Source organism: Hyla sarda, chromosome 1 (genome assembly GCF_029499605.1).
Source record: "Hyla sarda isolate aHylSar1 chromosome 1, aHylSar1.hap1, whole genome shotgun sequence".
NCBI lineage: Eukaryota > Metazoa > Chordata > Amphibia > Anura > Hylidae > Hyla > Hyla sarda.
The window spans coordinates 499,292,615-499,316,578 of NC_079189.1; the positions used below are offsets into that span (position 1 = coordinate 499,292,615).

The window sequence follows — 23,964 nt, forward strand, 5'->3', positions numbered from 1 at the left end:
CTCAGGATCAGCGAAACCTAAGTATTTTATTTACAAAACTACTAAACTTTATGTATAATCTTAAACAAACTGAAAGGTGAAAAAACAATCCCACTATGCTCTAAATACAGTGGTCATTCTTATCAGTGTCATTATAAAACCTTATAGAAATTCTAAAGCAAAGTCCCCTATCCATTTCATCATCTCACACAGCTTCTTTTCATAAAGCAAAAAGTCTTAAAGGGTTTGTCCTGTGGTTCTTTTTTATAGTTATATGGTGCAAATCATTATATTTAGCTCACCAGTTCTGTGCCTGGTTTCTTTTTCTTGTCTGGTGTTCTTTTGTAGTAATTTTAAAATCTTCCCGGAAGATACTGTTGGTTACTGGCTTCCTGTGACTGGTGCTCACATTTTTCACTCAGTGTTGTCGGCCATGTTGTGAGCGCCACGTCACCTACTCAGCTGTGATGATTTCTGCTGCACCTCCTCCCAGCTGCCGCTCTGCCCTGCCCCTCCTGAATATGTTAATCACATTCGCACATTTTTTATTTATTTTTTACTGATTCATCAGTTGTGGCAGTCATTGGCTAATGATCAGCCAATAGCTGTTCAGAACGGACTCCGCAGCACCTATCTTCTTACTTGTTGTGCACATGTCTATTCCTTGCTGTGCAGCATCCTTAGCAACTGACTTACTTCTGAGCAGACTCCTGCAGTGCTGAGGGACTACTACTATTCCCATCATGGAACAGGCTGGTTTCCATGATGGGAGTAATAGTTCCCCGGCTGCTGGAGTCTGCCGTCGGCTGGGGAGGCTACATTAGTGTTTGTACTACTACTGCGATGTATATACTGTTTAAACATCATTTTTAAATCCCCTGCAGGAAGCCCTGAATGGCCGGCACTAAGGAGCCAATCAGGGCTCCCGGCAGGGTTTTTAAATTACTACTGTGTTAACCCTAAATTAAACCTATATAAGTAGGGTATCATTTTTATCGTATGGACCTACAGAATAAAGATAAGGTGTAATTTTTACAGAAAAATGTTCTGCGTAGAAACGGAAGCCCCCACAATTTACAAAATGGCATTTTTTTCTTCCATTTTCTCGCACAATTATTTTTTTTCCCGTTTTGCTGTAGATTTCTGGGTAAAATGAATAATGTCATTACAAAGTAGAATTGGTGGCGCTAAAAATAAGCAATCATATGGATTTTTATGTGCAAAATAGAAAGGGTTATGATTTTTTAATTAGGGAGGAAAAAACAAAAGTGCAAAAATGAAAAATTACCAAAGAGGGAAGGGGTTAATACTAAAACTAACAAAATTAATTATAAAAATTTACTCAAAATGAACTGATGAAAATTAAACATAGCTTTCAAATTGAGTTTCAACAGAATCATTTTGAAAACCTTGTCATCAGTCCGTCTGCCTAGTGAGAAGGGGGAAAGGTAGTCACTGTGTTGCTTGGTATCATGTTGTGTGCTACACACAGCTAAAACACCCAAGAATACCTTAGAGTAAAACATTGGATTATTCTGAAGTGACCGTCTATGAGTCCTGATTTTAAAGGGGTTATCCAGAAAAAAACGTTTTTTATATATCAACTGGCTCCAGAAAGTTGAACAAATTTGTAAATTACTTCTATTAAAAAATCTTAATCCTTTCAATACTTATGAGCTTCTGAAGTTAAGGTTTTTCTTTTCTGTCTAAGTGCTCTCTGATGACATGTGTCTCGGAAAGCACCCAGTTTAGAAGAGGTTTGCTATGGGGATTTGCTTCTAAACTGGGCGGTTCCCGAGACACATGTCATCAGAGAGCACTTAGACAGAAAAGAACAACCTTAACTTCAGAAGTCCATAAGTACTGAAAGGATTAAGATTTTTTTAATAGAAGTAATTTACAAATCTGTTTAACTTTCTGGAGCCAGTTGATATATAAAAAAAAGTTTTTTCCTGGATAACCCCTTTAATCCTATTGAACATATGTGGAAGGAGGTTAAACATCAGGAGAAGACACCTTCACACTTGAGACAGTAGGAGCAGTAAGAGGAGTGGACCAAGATACCCAGAGACAAGTGCAGAAGTCTCATTGAGAGTTACAGAAATAGCTGGATTGCCTCAAAAGGTTGTGCAACAAAATACTCAGGGGACCATTGTAGGAAATGTTAGTAAGTTTCTATTCATTTATTTATTTTAGGAACCATTGTTGGTTTTTCGGTCTTTAACGGAAAGGTACCAACAAGTCTGTCCACGTCTGTAGTCTTCAATGAAAATTTAGCTCTTTACAAAATGAAAGAAAGTCATTCAAGCACTTGGTTTTCCTTTAAAATAATATATGTTTTGTCTTAGAGAGTGATCTGTGTCATATAAGATTTTGTTGGGTAAAACCCCAACCACATTCTGTAACAGATATTGATCATGATAATGTGCCATGATATCATGGATAATTAAAAAAATAATAATATAGAAACTTACAGTTTTCTTCAACATTTTGACTGCGTAAGGCTTCTGAGTTCCTTTTTGCCTGCATCTGTACACAACCGATGTTGCACCCCTAAAGGAAAAGAATGGTGAGCTACTATAAGTAGTTATACAGAGATAACAGATTACATGCTAGTTCACTCAGTTGTTAAGGTGAAGACTGATCATTTGTGTACATATTCTTGAACATTAAGTGTACCTGTGAGAAGATTTAAAAAAAAAAAATGTCAAAGCTTCTGGTTTTCAGTCTTATATGGCTCCTTATTCCCTTGTTTATGTTGCTCACACTGCATGCAGTTCACTGAGGAGTAGGGGTGTTCCCTTGCTTGTCATTACCTTTCATTTGTAAACTTACTCCCTTACTCCTTTAGAGTTGACAACTGGCTACTCTGTGCACTGAGGCTCTGTGACATGCACCCGGCCAGTGGAGTTGCGACCCGGGTGCGGGGGGTGCGGCCCGCACCGGGTGACACCAACCTAATGGGGTGACACCAAGACGCTCCGTAGCCCCCCCCCCCCCATCTGTGCCCGACCGGCCTCCCATCCGTCAGCACATCCCCCCCCTGTGTGTGTGTATGTGACTGTGTGTATGTGACTGTGTGTGTGACTCTGTGTGTGTGTGTGACTGTGTGACTCTGTGTGTGTGTGACTGTGTGTGTGTGTGTCTGTGAGTGTGTGTCTCTCTGACTGTGTGTGTGTTTGTGTGTGTGTGTCTCTCTGTGTTGTATGTTTTGTTTTTTGTGTGTGTGTGTGTGTGTGTGTGTGGGGGGGGTATAACCAGCAATCTATTGTGGGGAGACTTTGACCCATTGTGGGGAACCTGCAAGGGAACCTGCGGCCTAATGTGGGGAAACTACTACCTTATGTGGGTAGTCTATGCTACCTTATGTGGGGAGTCTATGCTACCTTATGTGGGGAATCTGTGCTACCTAATGTGGGGAAATTGCTACCTAATGTGGGGAATCTGTGCTACCTAATGTGGGGAAATTGCTACCTAATGTGGGGTAACTGGTACCTACCTAGTGTGGGGGAACTGGTACCAAATGTGGGGAATCTATGCTGCCTAATGTGGGGAATAGATGCTACCTAATGTGGGGAAACTGCGACCTACCTAATGTGGGGGAACTGCTGCCTACCTAATGCTCCCCCCCTGGCAGTAGCACCCTCATCATCCACCAGCAACCCCCCCCCCCCCAGCAGCACCTCCATCAGCAGATCCTGATGGTGGATGATGGCGGTGCTCCTGCCAGGAGGATGATCCTGCCAATGGATGATGGGGTGATACTGCCAGGGGGGATGGCTAGTAGCACCCTCATCATCCTCCAGCAACACCCCCCGAGTAGTAGCACCCCCATCATCCACTAGCAACACCACCAATACCCCCCTCCCGTCGTAATAGCATCAGCTAACGGATGTTGAGGGGTGTTACTGCGGTTGTGGTATTATATTCAGAGGGTGCACTGTATGACAACGTTATATTCAGAGGGCGCAGTTTGTGGTAGTATTATATTCAGAGGGTGCAGTTTGTGGTAGTATTATTAGAGATGAGCGAACTTACAGTAAATTCGATTCGTCACAAACTTCTCGGCTCGGCAGTTGATAACTTATCCTGCGTAAATTAGTTCAGCCTTCAGGTGCTCCGGTGGGCTGGAAAAGGTGGATACAATCCTAGGAAAGAGTCTCCTAGGACTGTATCCACCTTTTCCAGCCCACGGGAGCACCTTAAAGCTGAACTAATTTATGCTGGAAAAGTTATCAACTGCCGAGCAGAGAAGTTTGTGACGAGTTGAATTTACTGTAGTTTGCTCATCTCTAAGTATTATATTCAGAGGGCGCAGTGGGTGGTAGTATTATATTCAGAGGGTACAGTATGTGGCGGTATTATATTCAGGGGTACAGTATGTGGCAGATTTATATTCAGGGGTACAGTATGTGGAAGATTTATATTCAGGGGTACAGTATGTGGCAGATTTATATTCAGGGGTCCAGTATGTGGCAGATTTATATTCAGAGGGTACAGTATGTGGCAGATTTATATTCAGAGGGCGCAGTTTGTGGTAGTATTATATTCAGAGGGTACAGTATGTGGTAGTATTATATTCAGTGGGTACAGTGTGTGGCGGTATTATATTCAGGGGTACAGTATGTGGCAGATTTATATTCAGAGGGTACAGTATGTGTTGGTATTATATTCAGAATGTACAGTGTGTGGTAGTATTATATTCAGTGGGTATGGTGTATGGAAGGTTTATAATCAAAGAGTATAGTGTATAGTAGTATTCTATTTAGAGGATACAGTGTCTGGCAGGTTTATAATAATAATTGTTTTCATATAGAGGATGAGAATGCACTGACATAGTGAGGAGACGTCTGGGCGTCACATTCTGCAGAGAGAAGTTTTAGCTGGATCAAGTCCTGGCGGTATGTACCATCTGAATTAGATAAGGGAAGACTATAGAGAAGACGTCACCTGTAGTCACTAATATCATTGTGTATTCTCCTCACTATAGAGAAGACGTCACCTGTAGTCACTGATATCATTGTGTATTCTCCTCACTATAGATAAGACGTCACCTGTAATCACTGATATCATTGTACATTCTCCTCACTATAGAGAAGACGTCACCTGTAGTCACTGATATCAGTGTATTCTCCTCACTATAGATAAGACGTCACCTGTAATCACTGATATCATTGTACATTCTCCTCACTATAGAGAAGACGTCACCTGTAGTCACTGATATCATTGTGTATTCTCCTCACTATAGAGAAGACGTCACCTGTAATCACTGATATCATTGTGTATTCTCCTCACTATAGAGAAGACGTCACCTGTAATCACTGATATCATTGTGTATTCTCCTCACTATAGAGAAGACGTCACCTGTAGTCACTGATGTCATTGTGTATTCTCCTCACTATAGAGAAGACGTCACCTGTAGTCAGATATCATTGTGTATTCTCCTCACTATAGAGAAGATGTCACCTGTAGTCACTGATACCATTGTACATTCTCCTCTCTACATCAGAGCTGTAGTCACTTGTCAGTTCTACAGTTATGGTCAGTGAAACTACAACTCCCAACATAACCTCACCACTGCTCAAAGGGGTACTCTACTGGAAAACATTTTTTTTAATCAGCTGGTGCTACAAAGTTAAACAGATTTGTAAATTACTTCTATTTAAAAATCTTAATCCTTCCAGTGCTTATTAGCTGCTGTATAAGCGATTCACAGGAAGTTATTTTCCTTTTTAATTTATTTTCTGTCTGACCACAGTGCTCTGTGCTGACACCTCTGTCCATGTCAAGAACTGTCCATAGTAGGAGCAAATCCCCATAGCAAACCTATCCTGCTCTGGACAGTTCCTGACATGGACAGAGGTGTCAGCAAATAGCACTGTGGTCAGACTGGAAAGAACTACACAACTTCCTGTGGAGCATACACCAGCTTATAAGTACTGTAAGTATTAAGATTTTAAATAGAAGCAATTTAAAAATCTGTTTAACTTTCTGGCACCAGTTGATATAAAAGTAAATGTTTTCCAGTGGAGTACCCCTTTAAGTAATTCTGGGAGCTGTATATTTCAATGGTGAAAACTTCTTTAACACTTTCCCATTCTGTGGCAACTGGTATATCTGATTATTATACTGGAATTTCTCACAATGCGCTACAACAGTGGTGTCCGTCACAACAGGCTAAAAACTTACTGAGGGGGGGGGGGGTAGGTATGGGGGTGACACCATTTTCTACCGCACCGGGTGACACCAACCCTAGCAACGCCACTGCACCCGGCTTACACAGCAGGCAGCCAGGAGCCCTACTTGTCCCACCAAAATTTCCTGTATTTCATCTCCTTACAGAGACACACAGGCAGTGTATTAAAAATATACATATTTATTGTAAATATTATAAAAAAGGTTTTTGCAAACGACAGTGCCAATTTAAAGAGTACTTTTTCTGCATTGTAATAAATATATGTATAGATGGAAACTGATATGTAAATGATAAGTATTTAGAAGGATAATGTTAAAGATTTTCCAGTATTTCTAAACATATAAAAAAAACTGGATAACGCATACTTTAGAAGATTTATCATACTATATTTTTTTTTAAATTGCAAAGAAATAGACAATAAAATGTTAATACCTTTGATATGTCGTGTTATATTAATCAAATAAATAAGTCAAGATACCACTAGACACTTAGATATATGTCAGAAAAACATCACGCCACGCCCCTCCATTCATGCCTATGGGAGGGTGGAGAGGTTTCTGAGACTGGAGAAGCCGCCCCCCCATATAATGCGGGTGCTGCACGGAAATCGCGGGGGGTCCCAGTGGCGGGCCCCCTGTGATCAGACATCTTATTCCATATATTTTGGATAGGGATAAGATGTATTTGGCTGGAATACCCCTTTAAATTGGTAATGGATCCGTGAGGCACTGAGTGTAGGGAAATCCACACTAGTACTAAGAAAGAAAAGAAGAAAATTAAACAAATACTGCCTCAAGGCATTTGTTTGAATGCACTTACCTAACAGTAAATTGTAACTAAATATTCAGTATTTTGGTATGTATCATTTTCTGCATCGAAAGGGTTAAATATCCTATCTCAATTTGTAACCCTATCAGACATCACTGCGTTCAGGGTTTGTCCTGTTCCAAAATATTAATGCAAAGTTCTTGGAACAAGCAGTTTATTTTAACACTGACAAGGAGCTGCTGCCAACACTGACTACAGATAATGCCATGCTACATCTGAGAGACAAATGACAAAGGCTAAGGGCAGATCTCATTACATCTTCCTCCCACTCTCCAGGAGAATAAACTTTCCATTTTTATTAAGATTCAACCACTGTGCTGGAAATGTCATGTAATGAGACATCTGCAATATATTGCGGCTGGAAACATACAATGGCTGCTTAAAAAAAACGATGCCACTCCAATTAGTGCCTTTTCTACCTTTCAGAAGCAGCTTCCCATTCATTGAAACACACTGTCACAGCAAGTCATACAAGCGCCTACACTCAATAAGTGCCATAAATCTCCCTCATTCTAAAGGATTGTATACTCTGACAGCATTGCTTCATCCAGCCATGTGATGTGCGTTGCACAGATTGTCATTGCTAACAATTCAATAAGTCTCCCTGAGGAGGAGGTGAGGAGAAATATATATACCGTAGTCTACACCATCCAAATATATCATGATATAAAAAGTATGTAAGTTAAATTTCATAACATAAACATCAAAAATGACCATGTACATCCATAAATTATTAGATGGCTTTTCAGCCCTTGAATAATAATGATACTAATGCTGTATCACTGTCCCCATATGGATTCACAATCAAAATTCACCTGTCAGAATGTTTTGGAGGGTGGGAGGAAACCTGAGTACCCAGAAGTAAACCCACACAAACATGGGGAGAACATACAAACTCCTTGCAGATGTTGTGTCCTTGGTTGGATTTAAAACTACGACCCCAGTGCTTCAAGGCAACAGTGATAACAACTTAGTCACCATGCTGCCCGAGTATTCCGAGTTAATTTATCCTATCCCCTACGCAGGGCAGGTGCAAGGATTTTTGTCAACACAAGAGAAGGTGCATTTTGATGCCCAGCTCCCCCCCTCACTGACGTATCGTGGCAGTGCAGATTATTGTGCATCCCCCCGCTGGCCTGTAAATGTAAGAGAATGGTGATGCATATAGTGTATGCATTGCCGCTCACCAAGTGTATACCAGAATTATCACATAAAATAATACCTCCAAACCAGGACGACATATTACTATCGCAGTGACTAATACCATCATACTGTTAATAAATAAAAAACATTATAGAGAGAAAATGTTTTCACCACTATACAAAGGACAAATAATTGCACCACACCATAACCACTACCATTACCACCATATAGTGACGGGATAATACTGCCATACTGATACTGAATAAAAACACTATATACAGATCAGTATCACCAATAACACCACTATACAAGGGGGAAAAAAATACTGCCACATCATTACCACCATATAATGACGGGATACTATTATAATATAATGACGGGATAATATAATGACCATTACTACCATATAATGATGGGATAATATTATCATACTGAATAAAATCACTGTACACAAACTAAAATCCACCCACACAGTGCCCATATAGTGGTGACCCGGCTCTGCAGACCATATTAGTAATTACATACAGTTACACCAGGTCATGTTATCTGTGATCAGAGTTGTTCACTTTTCCTTTTTATTCCCCATCCAGCCCAGACCCTCATGACAATTTCTTCTATCATCAACTTGTCTCCAAATATTTTAGGCTCACACTTTTTAAGCACCTATAGCACTCTATACAGTAATAAACACCCCTTGGTGTCTCAAACAGTAGAGTGGGTAGATAAGCAGATTGGGGAAAAAGTAGGTAGGTTCCCCCATTAAGTAGATCCCTTCACATGGTTTCCCACATTACGAAGGTGTCCTAAGTAGGTCAGTGCCACCTGTAGGTAGGTCCCTGTGCAGATACCTGTAGGTATTAACTCCCTGTAGGTAATAGCAGACTCCTAAGTAGGAGTTACTCCCTGTCGGTAGGTTCCATTATAGATGGTAGCCCGCTTTTATAATGTTGCAGCCCCCCATAGTTAGTAGTAGAATCCCCCACTTAAAGTAATAGCAGCCCCCATTTAGGTAGTAGAAGTAGCAGCCCCCTTTAGGAAGTAGTAATAGTAGCAGCCCACTTTAGTTAGGTAGTAGTAGTAGCAGCAGCTCCTTTTTATTTTCACACATACAAACATCTATCATACATACACACATCATACAAACATCACACATACATACACACATAATACACACACAATCATACACACACATCATACATACATACATCTAGTTTACACACATCTATCATACATACACACACACATCCTACACACATAATACATACACAATCCTACATGCACACATTATAAATACACCCATCTAGCTTACACACATACATCATACATACACACACCATACATACATCTGTCTAGCTTACACATCTATCATACATACACACATCATACAAATATGCACTCATCATACATGCAAATCATACATACACCCGTCACCACCCCATCCACATCATACATTTCATACATACACACACATCATACAATCTCACACATCATACATACACCCGCCGCCGCCCCCTGTATCATATATTTCATACATACACACATTATTCATACACACACATCCTATACACATCATACATACACCATCATTGTCCCCACATCATATGTACGAACATCATACATACACACACATCATACATATACACGCATATCATACATACACACATCATACCTACACACATCATACAAACACACACCATACATACACATCATACATATACCCGCTGCCATCCCCAACATCATACATTACATCCAATCATACACACAATCTGCACACACCATACATACACATCATATACACTAGGGCTGCACGATATGAGAAAAATGTGTGATTGAGATTATGGAGGTAAATATTGAGATTGCAATATAATAATCAAATGGTGAAATCCCCTCCCCCCCCCCCCCCCATTTTATGTCCAATCCCCTTATTTCATATGGCCCCACCCCCAAATTTCCTGTTTATTGACTGGGAGGGTGTGGGAGACCCCCTACAGAGCCATATAGGAAGGTGTGAGAGACCCCCTATAATGCTATATATATGAGTTATTTGGTGACAATAACAACCCCATATGTGGAGGAAATCACCCAAGCACCACACAATAGACCTGGACAAGGAGGGTGTAAGTAATTAACCCCCCTCAATAATACTGCAAAAGTATTAGCCACTACTTCACCACTAATAATACATATAGCCTAAAAACTGGCAACAGTCACATAAGGATCTCTGACAATTTTAAATCACTAGTTGGTTCTTTCACCACAATAAAAATGGATTTTAGTGGAGCCCCACTCGTAGGGTTCTTTATCCCCCGAGAGAGGTTAGACCTCCCAAAGGGTTACTGTTATAGAAACTAATGCCCTGGGATCCATAGAGGATAATTTGATTTATGTATTGACTAGGAGGGAGCACTCTGAGTATGTAAGTTCCCTTAAGGACTCGCTTTCTAATAGCCATAATGCTTTCAATTTTGATATGAGGCTTGTCTTTTACGCCACCGATTGTACTTTGTAATGACATCACTCATTTTACCCTGAAACAAAAAAATATATTTTTGGTAAGAAATTGGAGGGGAAATAAGGAAATTTAGCACCTTTTGGGGGTGGGGGGTTTATTCTACGCAGTGCACTTTTCAGTGAAAATTATAAGTTATCTTTATTCTGTAGGTCCATACAATTATGGCAATGCCCAATTTATATAGGTTTTGTTTTAATTTACTACCTAAAAATTACATCTTTCTTGAAAAAAAAAAAATTTCAGTATTCTTAAATTGTCCTCTTCTGACCCCTATAACTTTATCTTTTTTCCATATACAGGGCTGTATAAAGGCTTTTTTTTTTTTGTGCCGTGACCGGTAGTTTTTTTTGGTACTATTTTTGTTTTGATGGGAATTTCCATTACTTTTTATAATTTTTTTTTCTGGTATATGAAGTGACCAAAAATCTGCCATCTGGGTATTTTTTTTTATGTTTATGCCAATTACTATGCTGTTTCATTAACCAGTTAAGGACACAGAGCATACCTGTACGTCCTGAGTCCCGTTACCAGTGTTTAATGCGCTCTCACGAGGGCAGAATGCTTCAAGCCCCATGGCTCCTGACTGCTATCAGCAGCCAGGACCCAGGGTTATTGCCGGGCATCACTGATCGGGCTGATGCCCGGCATTAACCCTTTAGATGCTGCAATCAAAGTTGATTGCAGGGTCTAAAGTGAAAGTATAACTATCCCAGTAGCTTTGCAGAGCTGATCGGGATTATCGCGACAGAATCGCGATGTCCCGATCAGCTTACTGGACAACAGGAGCTTCCTCACCTCCTAAATGTGAATAAGCCCCCCCCCCTAATAAAAGTTTGAATCACCCCTCTTTTCCTATTTTTGAAATAAAATAACGTAATTAAAAAAATAATAATCATATGTGGTACCGCCGCGTGCGTACTGTCTGTAAATGTCCGAACTATTAAAATTTAAGAATAGCTAAACCGCACAGGTGATGGCTTACACGTAAAAAAAAATACCAAAGTCCAAAATTTTGCATTTTTGGTCGTTTCATATACCATGAAAATATTAGTAAAAAGTGAACAAAAAGTCTCATCAAAACAAAAATAATACCTATGAAAACTACAGACCACTTTTTTGCTCTTATATAGCCCCGTATGCGGAAAAATTAAAAAAGTTATAGGGGTCAGAAGATGCCAATTTTTAACATATAAATTTTGGTACATGTAGTTATAATTTTTTTTAAAGTAGTAAAATAAATAAAACCTACATAAATTGGGTATCCTTGTACAGAATAAAGATAAAGTATCATTTTTATCGAAAAGTGCACTGCGTAGAAACGGAAGCCCTAAAATGTTGCAAAATGTTTTTTTTTCCATTTCACCCCACAAATAATTTTTTTTTTGTTTTGCCGCAGATTATGTTATAAAATAGGTGATGTCATTACAAAGTTAGTGATGCAAAAAACAAGCCCTTATATGGGTCTGTAGGTGCAAAATTGAATGCGTTATGATTTTAAGAAGGTGAGGAGGAAAAAACAAAAGTGCAAAAACTAAAAAAATTTGAGTCCTTAAGGGGTTAATGTTGTATTTTAATAGTTTAGACATTTATGCATGCGCCGAAAGCACATGTTTATTTTTGTTTACATTATTTTATTTAAAAAATGGGGAAAAGGGGGTGGGTGATTTAGGGCAGGGTCACACGACCTGCGGATTCGCCGGTGACCAAAACGTTAGTGATCCTCCAGCTGTTCCTCCTGCTCATAGCGGCAATCTGCCCAGGGCCAATCACTGTGTGAATCACCGCAATGTGAGATTTGGCAGATTGCCACTATGAGCAAGGGGGGGGGGGGGGGGGAACAGCTGGAGGGACACTAACGTTTGGGTCACCGGCGGATCCGCAGCATAAAATATGCTGCAAATCCGTGCTGTATGATGCTACCCCTAAACTGTTATTAGGGGAGGGGCCCGTGCCACAGCAGCATGGCATGGGGAGGAGGGTCATTGTGAGGCAGGGGGCGGTGCGTTTGGGGAAATTATTAGGGGTTTGTTCCAGGGGGTGGGGGGGGGGGGGGGGGAAGAGTGGCAGGGATTTAAAAAAAAAAGTTATTCTTTTTTCCACCACCCCCAGCTCAACTCCTTAATCTGTGCTCCCTAAAGCAGTTGCTTGGCCTGCCTTATTATAGTGCCGGGCGTGCCCCTACTCACAGGAGTTATTTTCAACAGCTCCACAGACAATGAATAGAGTGGTGGTGCAAAAGCGTCAGGGTACCATACCGAAGATCGCGGCAGTCCCATTAGTCGGACCTCCTCCTTTTGATCTGACAGTTATCTCCTATTCTGTGGATTAGGGATATAATAAATTTATTTGGAATACCCCTTTTTTATATTAAAAGATCATAGGATTTGCTGTTTTCATTGACAAATGTAACTGCACAGAACATACTATGAACTAGCCCCACTTTGGGTAGTTTGAGAGTTCCACCTATTCTTACCTATGATCTGGCCTATACTTCTTTAGCCATATTATCCATATCTATCGGTCTTAAAGAATATATATTGCCTTTTGCCTATTTTAGTCTCATTCTCTAGGATACTATGGAAGGCAGACCCCATTTAATTTTTATTACCCCCTTTTATTTCATAATTCGGACTTCTCCCCAGCTATTAAAGGGGTATTCCAGGCCAAAACTTTTTTTTATATATCAACTGGCTCCGGAAAGTTAAACAGATTTGTAAATTACTTCGATTAAAAAATCTTAATCCTTGCAATAGTTTTTAGCTTCTGAAGTTGAGTTGTTTTTTTCTGTCTAACGTCTTTCTGATGACTCACATCCCTGGAGCTGTGCAGTTCCTATGGGGATATTCTCCCAGCATGCACAGCTCCCGGGACGTGACATCATCATTGAGCAGTTAGAAAACTTGAGAAGCTAATATCTATTGAAAGGATTAAGATTTTTTAATAGAAGTAATTTACAAATCTGTTTAACTTTCAGGAGCCAGTTTAACCCATGTCTTTTTGAATGGTGAAGATGACAGAAGTTATTGCAAGATTTCTTCCTCTGATATCTTTATCATATTTTACTTTAACAAATAAGCCTTCAGCAGCTTTTTTTTTACTGCTTTTATTATATCCAGATCTGATATTGCATGAGTGGAGTCCCTTTGTCTCTACAGAGCTAATCCACCAGTTTTACTGTCTTTTTTCTACACACATTAAAATTATGTTCCTCCTAAGTTACCATTCCTGTCCCTATGGGATCTAGAATTTGAGATAGAGAAGGATAAATGTAGAGACTTGTACTGCAGTCAGTAAGATGAGCTGGTAAGTCTCTTAGCCTCTCCGATAATACTTATTAAACAACATGCCATTTACCCACAGTTGCAAGATAAAGTAAGTGAACACTTTGAAACCACTTGGGTTTCTGCACTGATAACTAATACAATTAGGTCTGATTGTCATTATTTAAATCATGCTTTAAGTCATGTTTTTGTCTTTTATGGGACACATTGAGTAAACATCTATAGGGCAGTAAAACAACAGTGCTAATGACAAGAGATGAGCAAATTTTAGAAAAATTTGATTCGGACGATTCGACGAATTTTTAGAAAAATTCAGTTCGGTACGAATTTATTTGCGGGGAACCTGTATTCAAAACGGCAATTTCTGACCTACAGAGAGCCTCAATAGGGGCGTAGAACACTTGGGTGTGAGCTGGGTTGGTGAAATAATACTGTTATTCAGTATGTCATGCAGATTAGAGGCGTCGCTATTACAATCACTGTCACAGAGCGGCACAATGACAGAGCCTGGAGGTGGCATCAGTATGAGGAGACCATATAGTGGCTGAATGACACAGCATGGAGGTGGTGGCAGCATGATGAGACCATATAGTGGCAGAATGATACAGCATGGAGGTGGCGGCAGCATGAGGAGACCTTATAGTGGCTGAATGGCACAGCCTGGAGTTGGTGGCAGCAAGAGGAGACCATATAGTGGATGAATGACACAGCCTGGAAGTGGCAGAAGAATGAGTAGACCATATAGTGGCTGAATGGCACAGCCTGGAGTTGGCGACAGCAAGAGGAGACCATATAGTGGCTGAATGACACAGCGTGGAGGTGGCGGCAGCATGAGACCATATAGTAGCTGAATGACACAGCCTGGAGTTGGCGGCAGCATAAGGGGACCATATAGTGGCTGAAAGACACAGCCTGGAGTTGGCGGCAGCATGAGGAGAACATATGGTGGCAGTATGAGACAGCCTGGAGCTGGCATCAGCATGATTAGAACATATGGTGGCAGCATGAGATAGCCTGGAGCTGGCAGCAGCATGCGGAGAACATATGGTAGCAGAATGAGACAGCCTGGAGGTGGCATCAGCAGCATCAGGAGTCCTGAAAGTGACCCAGTGACATAGTGAGGTTGTGGGTGGCAATACCAGTACCCGGTGATGAAGGTGGGTGAAAAAAGAACTTTGCATCAGATGTGTGGCATCAGGTGGGTGGCAGGATCAGAGTAGTAGCAGGAGGAAGGTAGTAGGAAGGTAGGCGGCCCTTCACAGGAAACTCTACCTATTTCCAACTAAAAACCCTGTAAAATGGCAGTGTTTGTAGGTGGAAATAAGGAGAGGTTCCAGTGGGGCTGCTCTTTTTAGGGTGAGTAACACTTGCCAAGAAGAGAATTAATAATGCAAGAGTAGGGCCTTTCAGGGGAAGTTTTTACCCCCACTGGTTACAATGGACCATACGTTGTTCCCTTCCACCTTTTAGAGGTCTTTGCATCACATGAATACTTGGTGGTGTAGGTGGCCCATGGTGTTTTTTGCACACCTTTCCTTTTGTTTGATTTCTAAAAAAATGAGGGTACATATATTTTATCCTAAGAAAAGTTCAGTTTTAGCTAATGCATATCCTCAATACTTACTTGTGGTCTGATGTGGATGAATGTCTGTAACTGGGGAGCAGCACCTTAAATATGTTTTGCACTATCCATATTTGTGAAGTATTGGTGTGGCACCATGGTCAATCTACTCTGATGCATCAGACATTGGTGGGTGGAAATCCTGGCTGATCCATTGAGTATTCATCTTCACAAAGGTCAGTCTCTCCACATTTTTTGTGGACAGACGAGTTCTCCTTAGGGTGACCATGGCCGCCGCCGCACTAAATACCCGCTCTAATAGCTCACTACTGGCTGGGCAGGACCGCTTTTCCAGGGCAAACTACTAGCTGTGGCCACAAATCAAGTTTGGCTGCCCAGAAGTCCAGCGGATCTTCAATGTGTGTTGGCATGGGCATGTCAAGGTATGCCACCACCTGCTGGTTCAGGTCCTGCTGATGATGAGTTGCTTCACTATGTGGGTGAAGAAAGCTACTCATCAGCGACTGTAGACTCAGGCTGCTGCTGATGGAGCTGGTACTACTCCTGCCACCCCACCCCTCCCAGCAGCCATTGCAGTGGAAGGTGAGTGCAGAGGGCCCCCCGAGTCAGACCTGCTATAGTATGGACGATGGCGCAGATAGGCATTGGCCAACTGACTGCATAGGATGTCTCTGTAGTAGGTCAGTTTGTCCTCCCTCTCAGTGGGTGTAAAAAAGGCCCCCCATTTTGTGCTGGTAGCAAGGGTCCAATAAGGTGGAGAGACAGAAGTCATACCGCTGCCGAATGGATACAATTCGGCGGTCACTACGCAAGCGAGCATGCATCGTGCCATTTGTGCAAGTAACTCGGAGGGACTCCCTACCTCCATCTCCACTGCATACTGCCACGGTGTGTCTGGGTCCTCTGTTTCGCCTTCTTCACAACCCTCTAGCTCCTCTTGCTGCTCCTGCTATTCTTCTGTCAGATGACTAGAAAAAAAATGCACATCTTGCGAAACCTAAACTGTGCTCCACTGTGTCCCTCCCCCTTCTCCTCCTCCTCCAGTTCAGCCCCCACAGGGGTCATGTGGCCATGAGATGTAGGCGCCACCACACCAGTGCCCTGACCAGCCATATTTCCAACACGTGTTGCAGTAAATGAAGCAGTGGAATGACGTCATTCATGCCGTAATCCTGGCGACTGACTAATAAGGTGGCTTCCTCAAAGGGCCTGAGCAAATGGAAGGTGTCATGTATGAGCTGCCACTGGTTGACATTAAAGTTACACAGGGGGTACCCCTATCCGCTTGGATCATCAAGAAATTGGTGATGGCTTTTCTCGGTCCAACATATGGAGGGTGGAATTCCAACATGTGGAAACGTCACAAATCAGACTATGTTGAGGGATACCGTTCTGACGCTGCAGCTCAAGGAGGGTGTGCTTTGTGGTGTACGAGTGGCTGAAGTGCATGCAAAGTTTCCTTCCCATTGTTAGGATGTCTTGCAAATGGGGGAACACTTCCGGAACCGCTTGACAACCAGATTGAACACGTGTGTCATGCAGGGCTCAGGCTTCCTTGTCGCAGCGCAGATGAGATGTTCTTCCTGTTGTCGGTCACCATGGTTCCCATTTCCAGTTTTCGTGGAGTAAGCCATGATTCGATTTCTTGATGAATGACTTTTAGCAGTTCCTGCCCTGTGTGACTCCGTTCACCAAAGCAAACCATGTGAAGGACAGTGTGACACCGCCACGCCCTGCCCACATGGTATGCTGGAGGGGCACTTAGTCTTGTCCATGCAGTGGAGGCTGAGGACACGGTGGAGGATGAGGAGGCGGAGTCGCACACTGTCACAGGACAAACGGCCAGAGAGCATGGAGGCGGAAGCGGTGTGACCTGTCCAAGTTGCTGTTGTGGCTGTGCAGGAACCACATTCACCCAATGGGCCGTAAAGGACATGTATTGTCCCTGACCGTAGTTACAGCTCCAGACGTCGGCGCTGCCGTGCACTTTGGTACACACTGACAGACTGAAGGACTGGCCCACCTTCTGTTCCACAAAATTTTGAAGGGCTGGTACTGCTTTCTTCGCAAAGAAATGACAGCTTGGGACTCTCCACCTCGGCTTGGCACAAGCCATCAGTTTAATGAAAGGTGCAGAGTCCACCACTTGAAAAGGGAGGGACTGCAGCACCGGCAACTTGGACAGGAGCACATTCAGCTTCTGTGCCGTTGGATGAGTGGGCACATACTGTTGTCTCTTGGACATGGCTTTGCCTATAAATTGCTGGCAGAATGACTGACTTGAAGTAGGAGGAGCAGGATCATCTGGAGCAACATAAGATGTGTATGACATACAGTTCCCTTCGGCTGAGGTGGTGAAGCCTTGGCTGGCTGAAGCAGGGAGCAGCGTGCCACTGAGTGATGCAGCAGGCTGGACCACTACATCGGAGCCACGGTTCTCCCAGGGCGCTTTATGGTGATGCTGCATATGTTGACGCAGGACCGTGGTGCCAACATTGGGACCCTGGCTACGCTTCACCTTCTGCCGACAAATCTTGCATGTGGCCAGGTTAACATCCTCCAGATGCTTGATGAAAAACTGCCACTCCTTCGAGTAGCTAATTTTCCCACGAACAGTCCGCACTGATTGACTGCTATTGCCGCTGAAGCAGGTGGTTTACCCCAGGCACGAGTGGCTCCACCACTTCTTGGCTGGGCAGTAGCTGCTGACTGTCCTCTAGTAGATTAGTATTAGATCGTCCTCACTGAATAATGGAGCTGAACCTACAGCATAAGATACTTCTGTGGGGGAGGGAACAGCATGGGACAGAGGCAATGGGAGGACAGGGACTGCTCCCAGGCCATGCCAACTGAAAGTTGTGTCTAAGGAACCCACTGACTGTTGATTGGGGGTGTTAGATGTCACTTGTGATAAAGTGGATGACCGTATTAACGAATAGATGATGGCAGATGGGTTGCTGGTCGAGACAAGACCACTAGCTGATAACGGGAACTCAGGCCTCTCACTGCAACTCCTGCTGCCTCTTGCCCCTAGTCTGCTACCACCTGTGCCTGATGAATTTAGGCCTTTGCCACTCCTCTGTGCACGTCCTGGCACTTCTCTGCCTGACATACTTAGTGCGTATATAAGTAAGGGGAGTACAATATGCTCCACTACGCTTAAAACAGTATTTGTCTACAACACCAGCAGGTGTGTACTTTTGGCTGGCCTTTCACATTATCTATGCCCTTAAGACTTTAACAGTAACAAAATGGTACACCACTTAGATGTTTGTATGTGTTATGCACTTTTGAGGGGAGTACAATGTGCTCCAGTACACTTAAAACAGTATTTGTCTACTACACCAGCAGGTGTGTAGTTTTGGCTGGCCTTTCACAGTAACTAGGCCCTTAGGACTTTAACAAGAGCAAAATGCTACACCATTTAGATGTACGCACAGGTTACACTTAATAAAGGACAATACACTTTTAGTGCTCTGTTCACCCTAACTGGCTGGCGACTATTAGCTTTTCAGTTGTTGTACACACCAGTGCTGCAGCACACAGTCGCTGTGTACTACACCCAAAATTGCACTTCTCTCTCAATCTCACTCCCTTCCCTATCAGTGCTTCTAGGCTGGATTTGGGCTTGAGGTGAATCACTGCTGTACTACACCCAAAATTGCACTTTCCCTTTCAATCTCACTCCCTTCCCTGTCAGTGCTTCTAGACTGGATTTGGGCTCTAGGTGAATCACTGCTGTAATACACACACAATTGCATTCTCTCTCAGTCTCTTTCCCTTCCCTATCTGTGCTTCTAGGCTTGATTTGGGCTTCAGGTGAATCGCTGCTGTCAATACACACTGCTCTCTGATGTGAGTGGCCGCAAGTTGGCTGCCGATTATATAGGGCTGTGACTGGGGTGGCTGGCTGCTGATAGGCTGCATCCTGCATGTGATTCAGCAACAAAATCTCATCCCAACCGTGAAGCATGGTGAGGGAGCATCATAGTTTTGGGTTGTTTTCAGCCTTGAGAGAATAATGAATTTAAGGTTTATAAAAGTAGTCCAGCCACAGAGATGAAGCATGTGAGATGCCAGCTGGGCCAACACCCCTACTAAGGGACATTGGGGGCATTTATCATTGGCTTTACACCACTTTAATGTTCTAAATGTCCCTCCAAATTGTGCACAATTGCATTTTTTCAGCAATTTTTTTACGCAATTTTAGGTAGAACATATTTTAAAGTTGTCTACTGTTTGGTGTACCGTAAAACACTTTTTGTAGTGGAGCTGTATTTATTATTTGCGCAAAATAAATTTTGAAGTGCTTTTTTTTTGCACAAATCTGCTTTTTTTATGCAACTGTACGACAGTTAACGGGTCACCTACAAATGTGTCAGATGCAGAGCACAAAGCTTAAAGGGGTACTCCCGTGGAAAACTTTTTATTTTTAATCAACTGGTTCCAGAAAGTTAAACAGATTTGTAAATTACTTCTATTAAAAAAATCTTAATCCTTCAAGTACTTTTTAGGGGCTGTATACTTCAGAGGAAATGTTTTTCTTTTTGGATTTCTCTTATGTCACGACCACAGAGCTCTCTGCTGACCTCTGCTGTCCATTTTAGGAATTGCCCAGAGCAGCATATGTTTGCTATGGGGATTTTCTACTGCTCTGGACAGTTCCTAAAATGGACAGCAGAGGTCAGCAGAGAAATCCAAAAAGAAAAACATTTTCTCTGTAGTATACAGCCCCTAAAAAGTACTGGAAGGATTAAGATTTTTTAATAGAAGTAATTTACAAATATGTTTAACTTTCTGGCACCAGTTGATCTTTAAAGGGGTACTCCAGTGCTCCAGTGTTCTGAACATTTTCTTCAGAACGCCAGGTTCCTGCGGAAGTGGTTGTGACGCAGCACCTGGCACATTCTAACACACTCTTTGTTCTAACGCTTTGTGCGGTAGTGGTCGTGACATCACAACCATGCCCCCTGGTGACGTCACGCCACACCCCCTCCATTCATGTCTATGGGTGGGGTGTGTTGTTGACATGCCCCTCCCATAAACATGAATGGAAAGGGGCGTGGCGTGATGTCGCCAGGGGGCATGGTTGTGACGTCACAACCACTACCGCAGGAACCGTTAGAACACCAGTTGCGTTAGAATGCCAGGTGCTGCGGAACATCGTGGGGGCCCCAGCAGTGGGACCCCTGCGATCAGACATGTTCTCCCCTATCCCTTGGATAGGGGATAAGATATCTAGTAGTGGAATACCCCTTTAAACCTAGCTCTGCAACTCACTGGTTTCTATAATTGTGCCCAAGTCTGTGCACCATTTATCAAGTCTGTGCACCATTTTGTGACATTTTGAGAAACTGTGTTAAAAAATACACCAAGAAAAACAATGGGTAAATTGTCTACTACCTCACACCAACATTGATAAAGGTCCCCCATTGTGTTTACCAGCTCCAGGAAAGCATACAAGGCATAATTGTTATGATTCGGCTAACTGGATGTGGATCGACTGTGTCAGCGAGGGATTGGCGTGGACCGTATCGGTGGATCGGTTCTAGGGATGCTACTGGTTTTCACCAGAGCCCGCCGCAAAGCGGGATGGTCTTGCTGCGGCGGTAGCAACCAGGTCGTATCCACCGGCAACGGCTCAACCTCGCTGACTGCTGAGAAGGCGTGGTACAGAAGGACTAGGCAGAGGCAAGGTCAGACGTAGCAGAAGGTCGGGGCAGGCGGCAAGGTTCGTAGTCAATGAGGATAGCAGGAGATCTGGAACACAGGCTTTGGACAACACTAAACGCTTTCACTGGCACAAGGCAACAAGATCCGGCAACGAAGTGCAGGGGAAGTGAGGTAATATGGACAGGGAGCAGGTGGAAGCTAATTAGGCTGATTGGGCCAGGCACCAATCATTGGTGCACTGGCCCTTTAAATCTTAGAGAGCTGGCGCGCGCGCGCGCCCTAAGGAGCGGAGCCGCGCGCGCCAGGACATGACAGCCGGGGGCAGGGACAGGTGAGTGACTTGGGATGCGATTCGCGAGCGGGCGCGTCCCGCTATGCGAATCGCATCCCCGCCGGCAGTGTCAGTGCAGCGCTCCCGGTCAGCGGGTCTGACCGGGGCGCTGCAGAGAGAGGAACGCCGCGAGCACTCCGGGGAGGAGCAGGGACCCGGAGCGCTCGGCGTAACAGTACCCCCCCCCCCCCCCCCTTAGGTCTCCCTCTTTTTTGGTCTGGTAATTGCTTCACATGGGACGAGGACACTGGGAGCGATTGTAGGGTTTCCTCATCAAAGGCAGGCAGTTCAGAAGGAGTGGGAATGGGGAGGGAGGGCAGAGGGTGAAGCTTGGCACGGGGCAGAGTGTTACCAGGACGGGGGCTATGAGGAGGCAAAGCATAGTCCTGATAGGCCTTGGGGAGACCAGGTGTAGGAGGAGGCACTGAGGCTTGCCTGACGGGACTGGGAGCAGACGTGAGGCATTTCTTGCGGCAAGCAGGGCCCCAATTCTTGATCTCCCCGGTGGTCCAGTCAAGGGTGGGAGAATGATGCTGGAGCCATGGCAGACCGAGGAGGACTACAGAGGTGCAGTTGGGAAGGACGAACAATTCAATCTTTTCGTGATGGGGTCCAATGCACATTAAGAGGGGTTCTGTGCGGTAACGCACAGTACAGTCCAACTTCTCTCCGTTGACCGAAGAAATGTAGAGCGGCTTGACGAGACGGGTCACCGGGATGCAGAACTTATTCACCAAAGAGTCCAGAATAAAATTTCCAGAAGCACCAGAGTCCAAGCAGGCCACGGCTGAGAAGGAGGAGTTGGCAGAAGGAGAAATCCGCACGGGCACAGTGAGACGTGGAGAAGCAGACTTTGTACCAAGAGACGCCACACCCACGTGAGCTGGGTGCGTGCGTTTCCCAGACGTGGAGGACAAATAGGGCGATCCACCAACAAATGTTCGGTACTGGCGCAGTACAGACATAAATTTTTATCCCTACGGCGAGTCCTCTCTTCATGGGTCAGGCGAGACCGATCCACTTGCATAGCCTCCTCGGCTGGAGGCACAGGGGTAGATTGCAAAGGATACTGTGAGAGAGGTGCCGAGAGATCAAGGTCTTTTTCCTGGCGGAGCTCCTGGTGTCTCTCAGAAAAACGCATGTCAATGCGGGTGGCCAAATGGATAAGTTCTTGCAGGTTGGCAGGAATCTCTCGTGCGGCCAGCACATCCTTGATGTTACTGGATAGGCCTTTTTTAAAGGTCGCGCAGAGAGCCTCGTTATTCCAAGATAATTCGGAAGCGAGAGTACGAAATTGGATGGCGTACTCGCTTACTGAAGAATTACCCTGGACCAGGTTCAGCAGGGCAGTCTCGGCAGAAGAAGCTCGGGCTGGTTCCTCTAAGACACTACGGACTTCAGCGAAGGACTGGACTATGGCAGGATCATTGAGGTCCCAGAGCGGTGTGGCCCAAGACAAGGCCTTTCCAGACAGAAGACTCACTACGAACGCCACCTTAGACCGTTCTGTAGGAAATTGGTCCGATAACATCTCCATATGTAGGGAACATTGAGACAAGAAGCCACGGCAGAGTCTAGAGTCCCCATCAAATTTGTCCGGCAGGGACAAGCGAAGGCTAGGAGCGGCCACTCGCTGCGGAGGAGGTGCAGGAGCTGTCGGAGGAGATGGTTGCTGCTGTAGCAGTGGCAGAAGTTGCTGTAACGTGGCGGTCAACTGCGACAGCTGCTGTCCTTGTTGGGCAATTTGCTGCGATTGCTGGGCGACCACCGTGGATAGGTCAGCGAGACTTGGCAGCGGCACCTCAGCGGGATCCATGGCCGGATCTACTGTTATGATTCGGCTAGCTGGATGTGGATCCACTGTGTCAGCGAGGGATTGGCGTGTACCGTGTCGGTGGACCGGTTCTAGGGATGCTACTGGTTTTCACCAGAGCCCGCCGCAAAGCAGGATGGTCTTGCTGCGGCGGTAGCAACCAGGTCGTATCCACCGGCAACGGCTCAACCTCGCTGACTGCTGAGAAGGCGTGGGACAGAAGGACTAGGCAGAGGCAAGGTCAGACGTAGCAGAAGGTCGGGGCAGGCGGCAAGGTTCGTAGTCAATGAGGATAGCAGGAGATCTGGAACACAGGCTTTGGACAACACTAAACGCTTTCACTGGCACAAGGCAACAAGATCCGGCAAAGAAGTGAAGGGGAAGTGAGGTAATATGGACAGGGAGCAGGTGGAAGCTAATTAGGCTGATTGGGCCAGGCACCAATCATTGGTGCACTGGCCCTTTAAATCTTAGAGAGCTGGCGCGCGCGCGCCCTAAGGAGCGGAGCCGCGTGCGCCAGGACATGACAGCCGGGGGCCGGGACAGGTGAGTGACTTGGGATGCGATTCGCGAGCGGCGCGTCCCGCTATGCGAATCGCATCCCCGCCGACAGTGTCAGTGCAGCG

At 44.3% G+C, this 23,964-nt stretch overlaps 1 protein-coding gene across 1 annotated transcript in view; it reads right to left on the minus strand.

Annotated features, from left to right (window-relative positions):
• The window catches only part of CAMK4 (calcium/calmodulin dependent protein kinase IV), a 261,206-nt gene that overhangs the window by 113,380 nt on the left and 123,862 nt on the right, over nucleotides 1–23,964 (minus strand). The window contains exon 2 of the mRNA XM_056537474.1: nucleotides 2,454–2,532. Coding sequence (XP_056393449.1) covers nucleotides 2,454–2,532 — 79 coding nt within the window. The remainder of the gene's footprint in view (nucleotides 1–2,453; nucleotides 2,533–23,964) is intronic.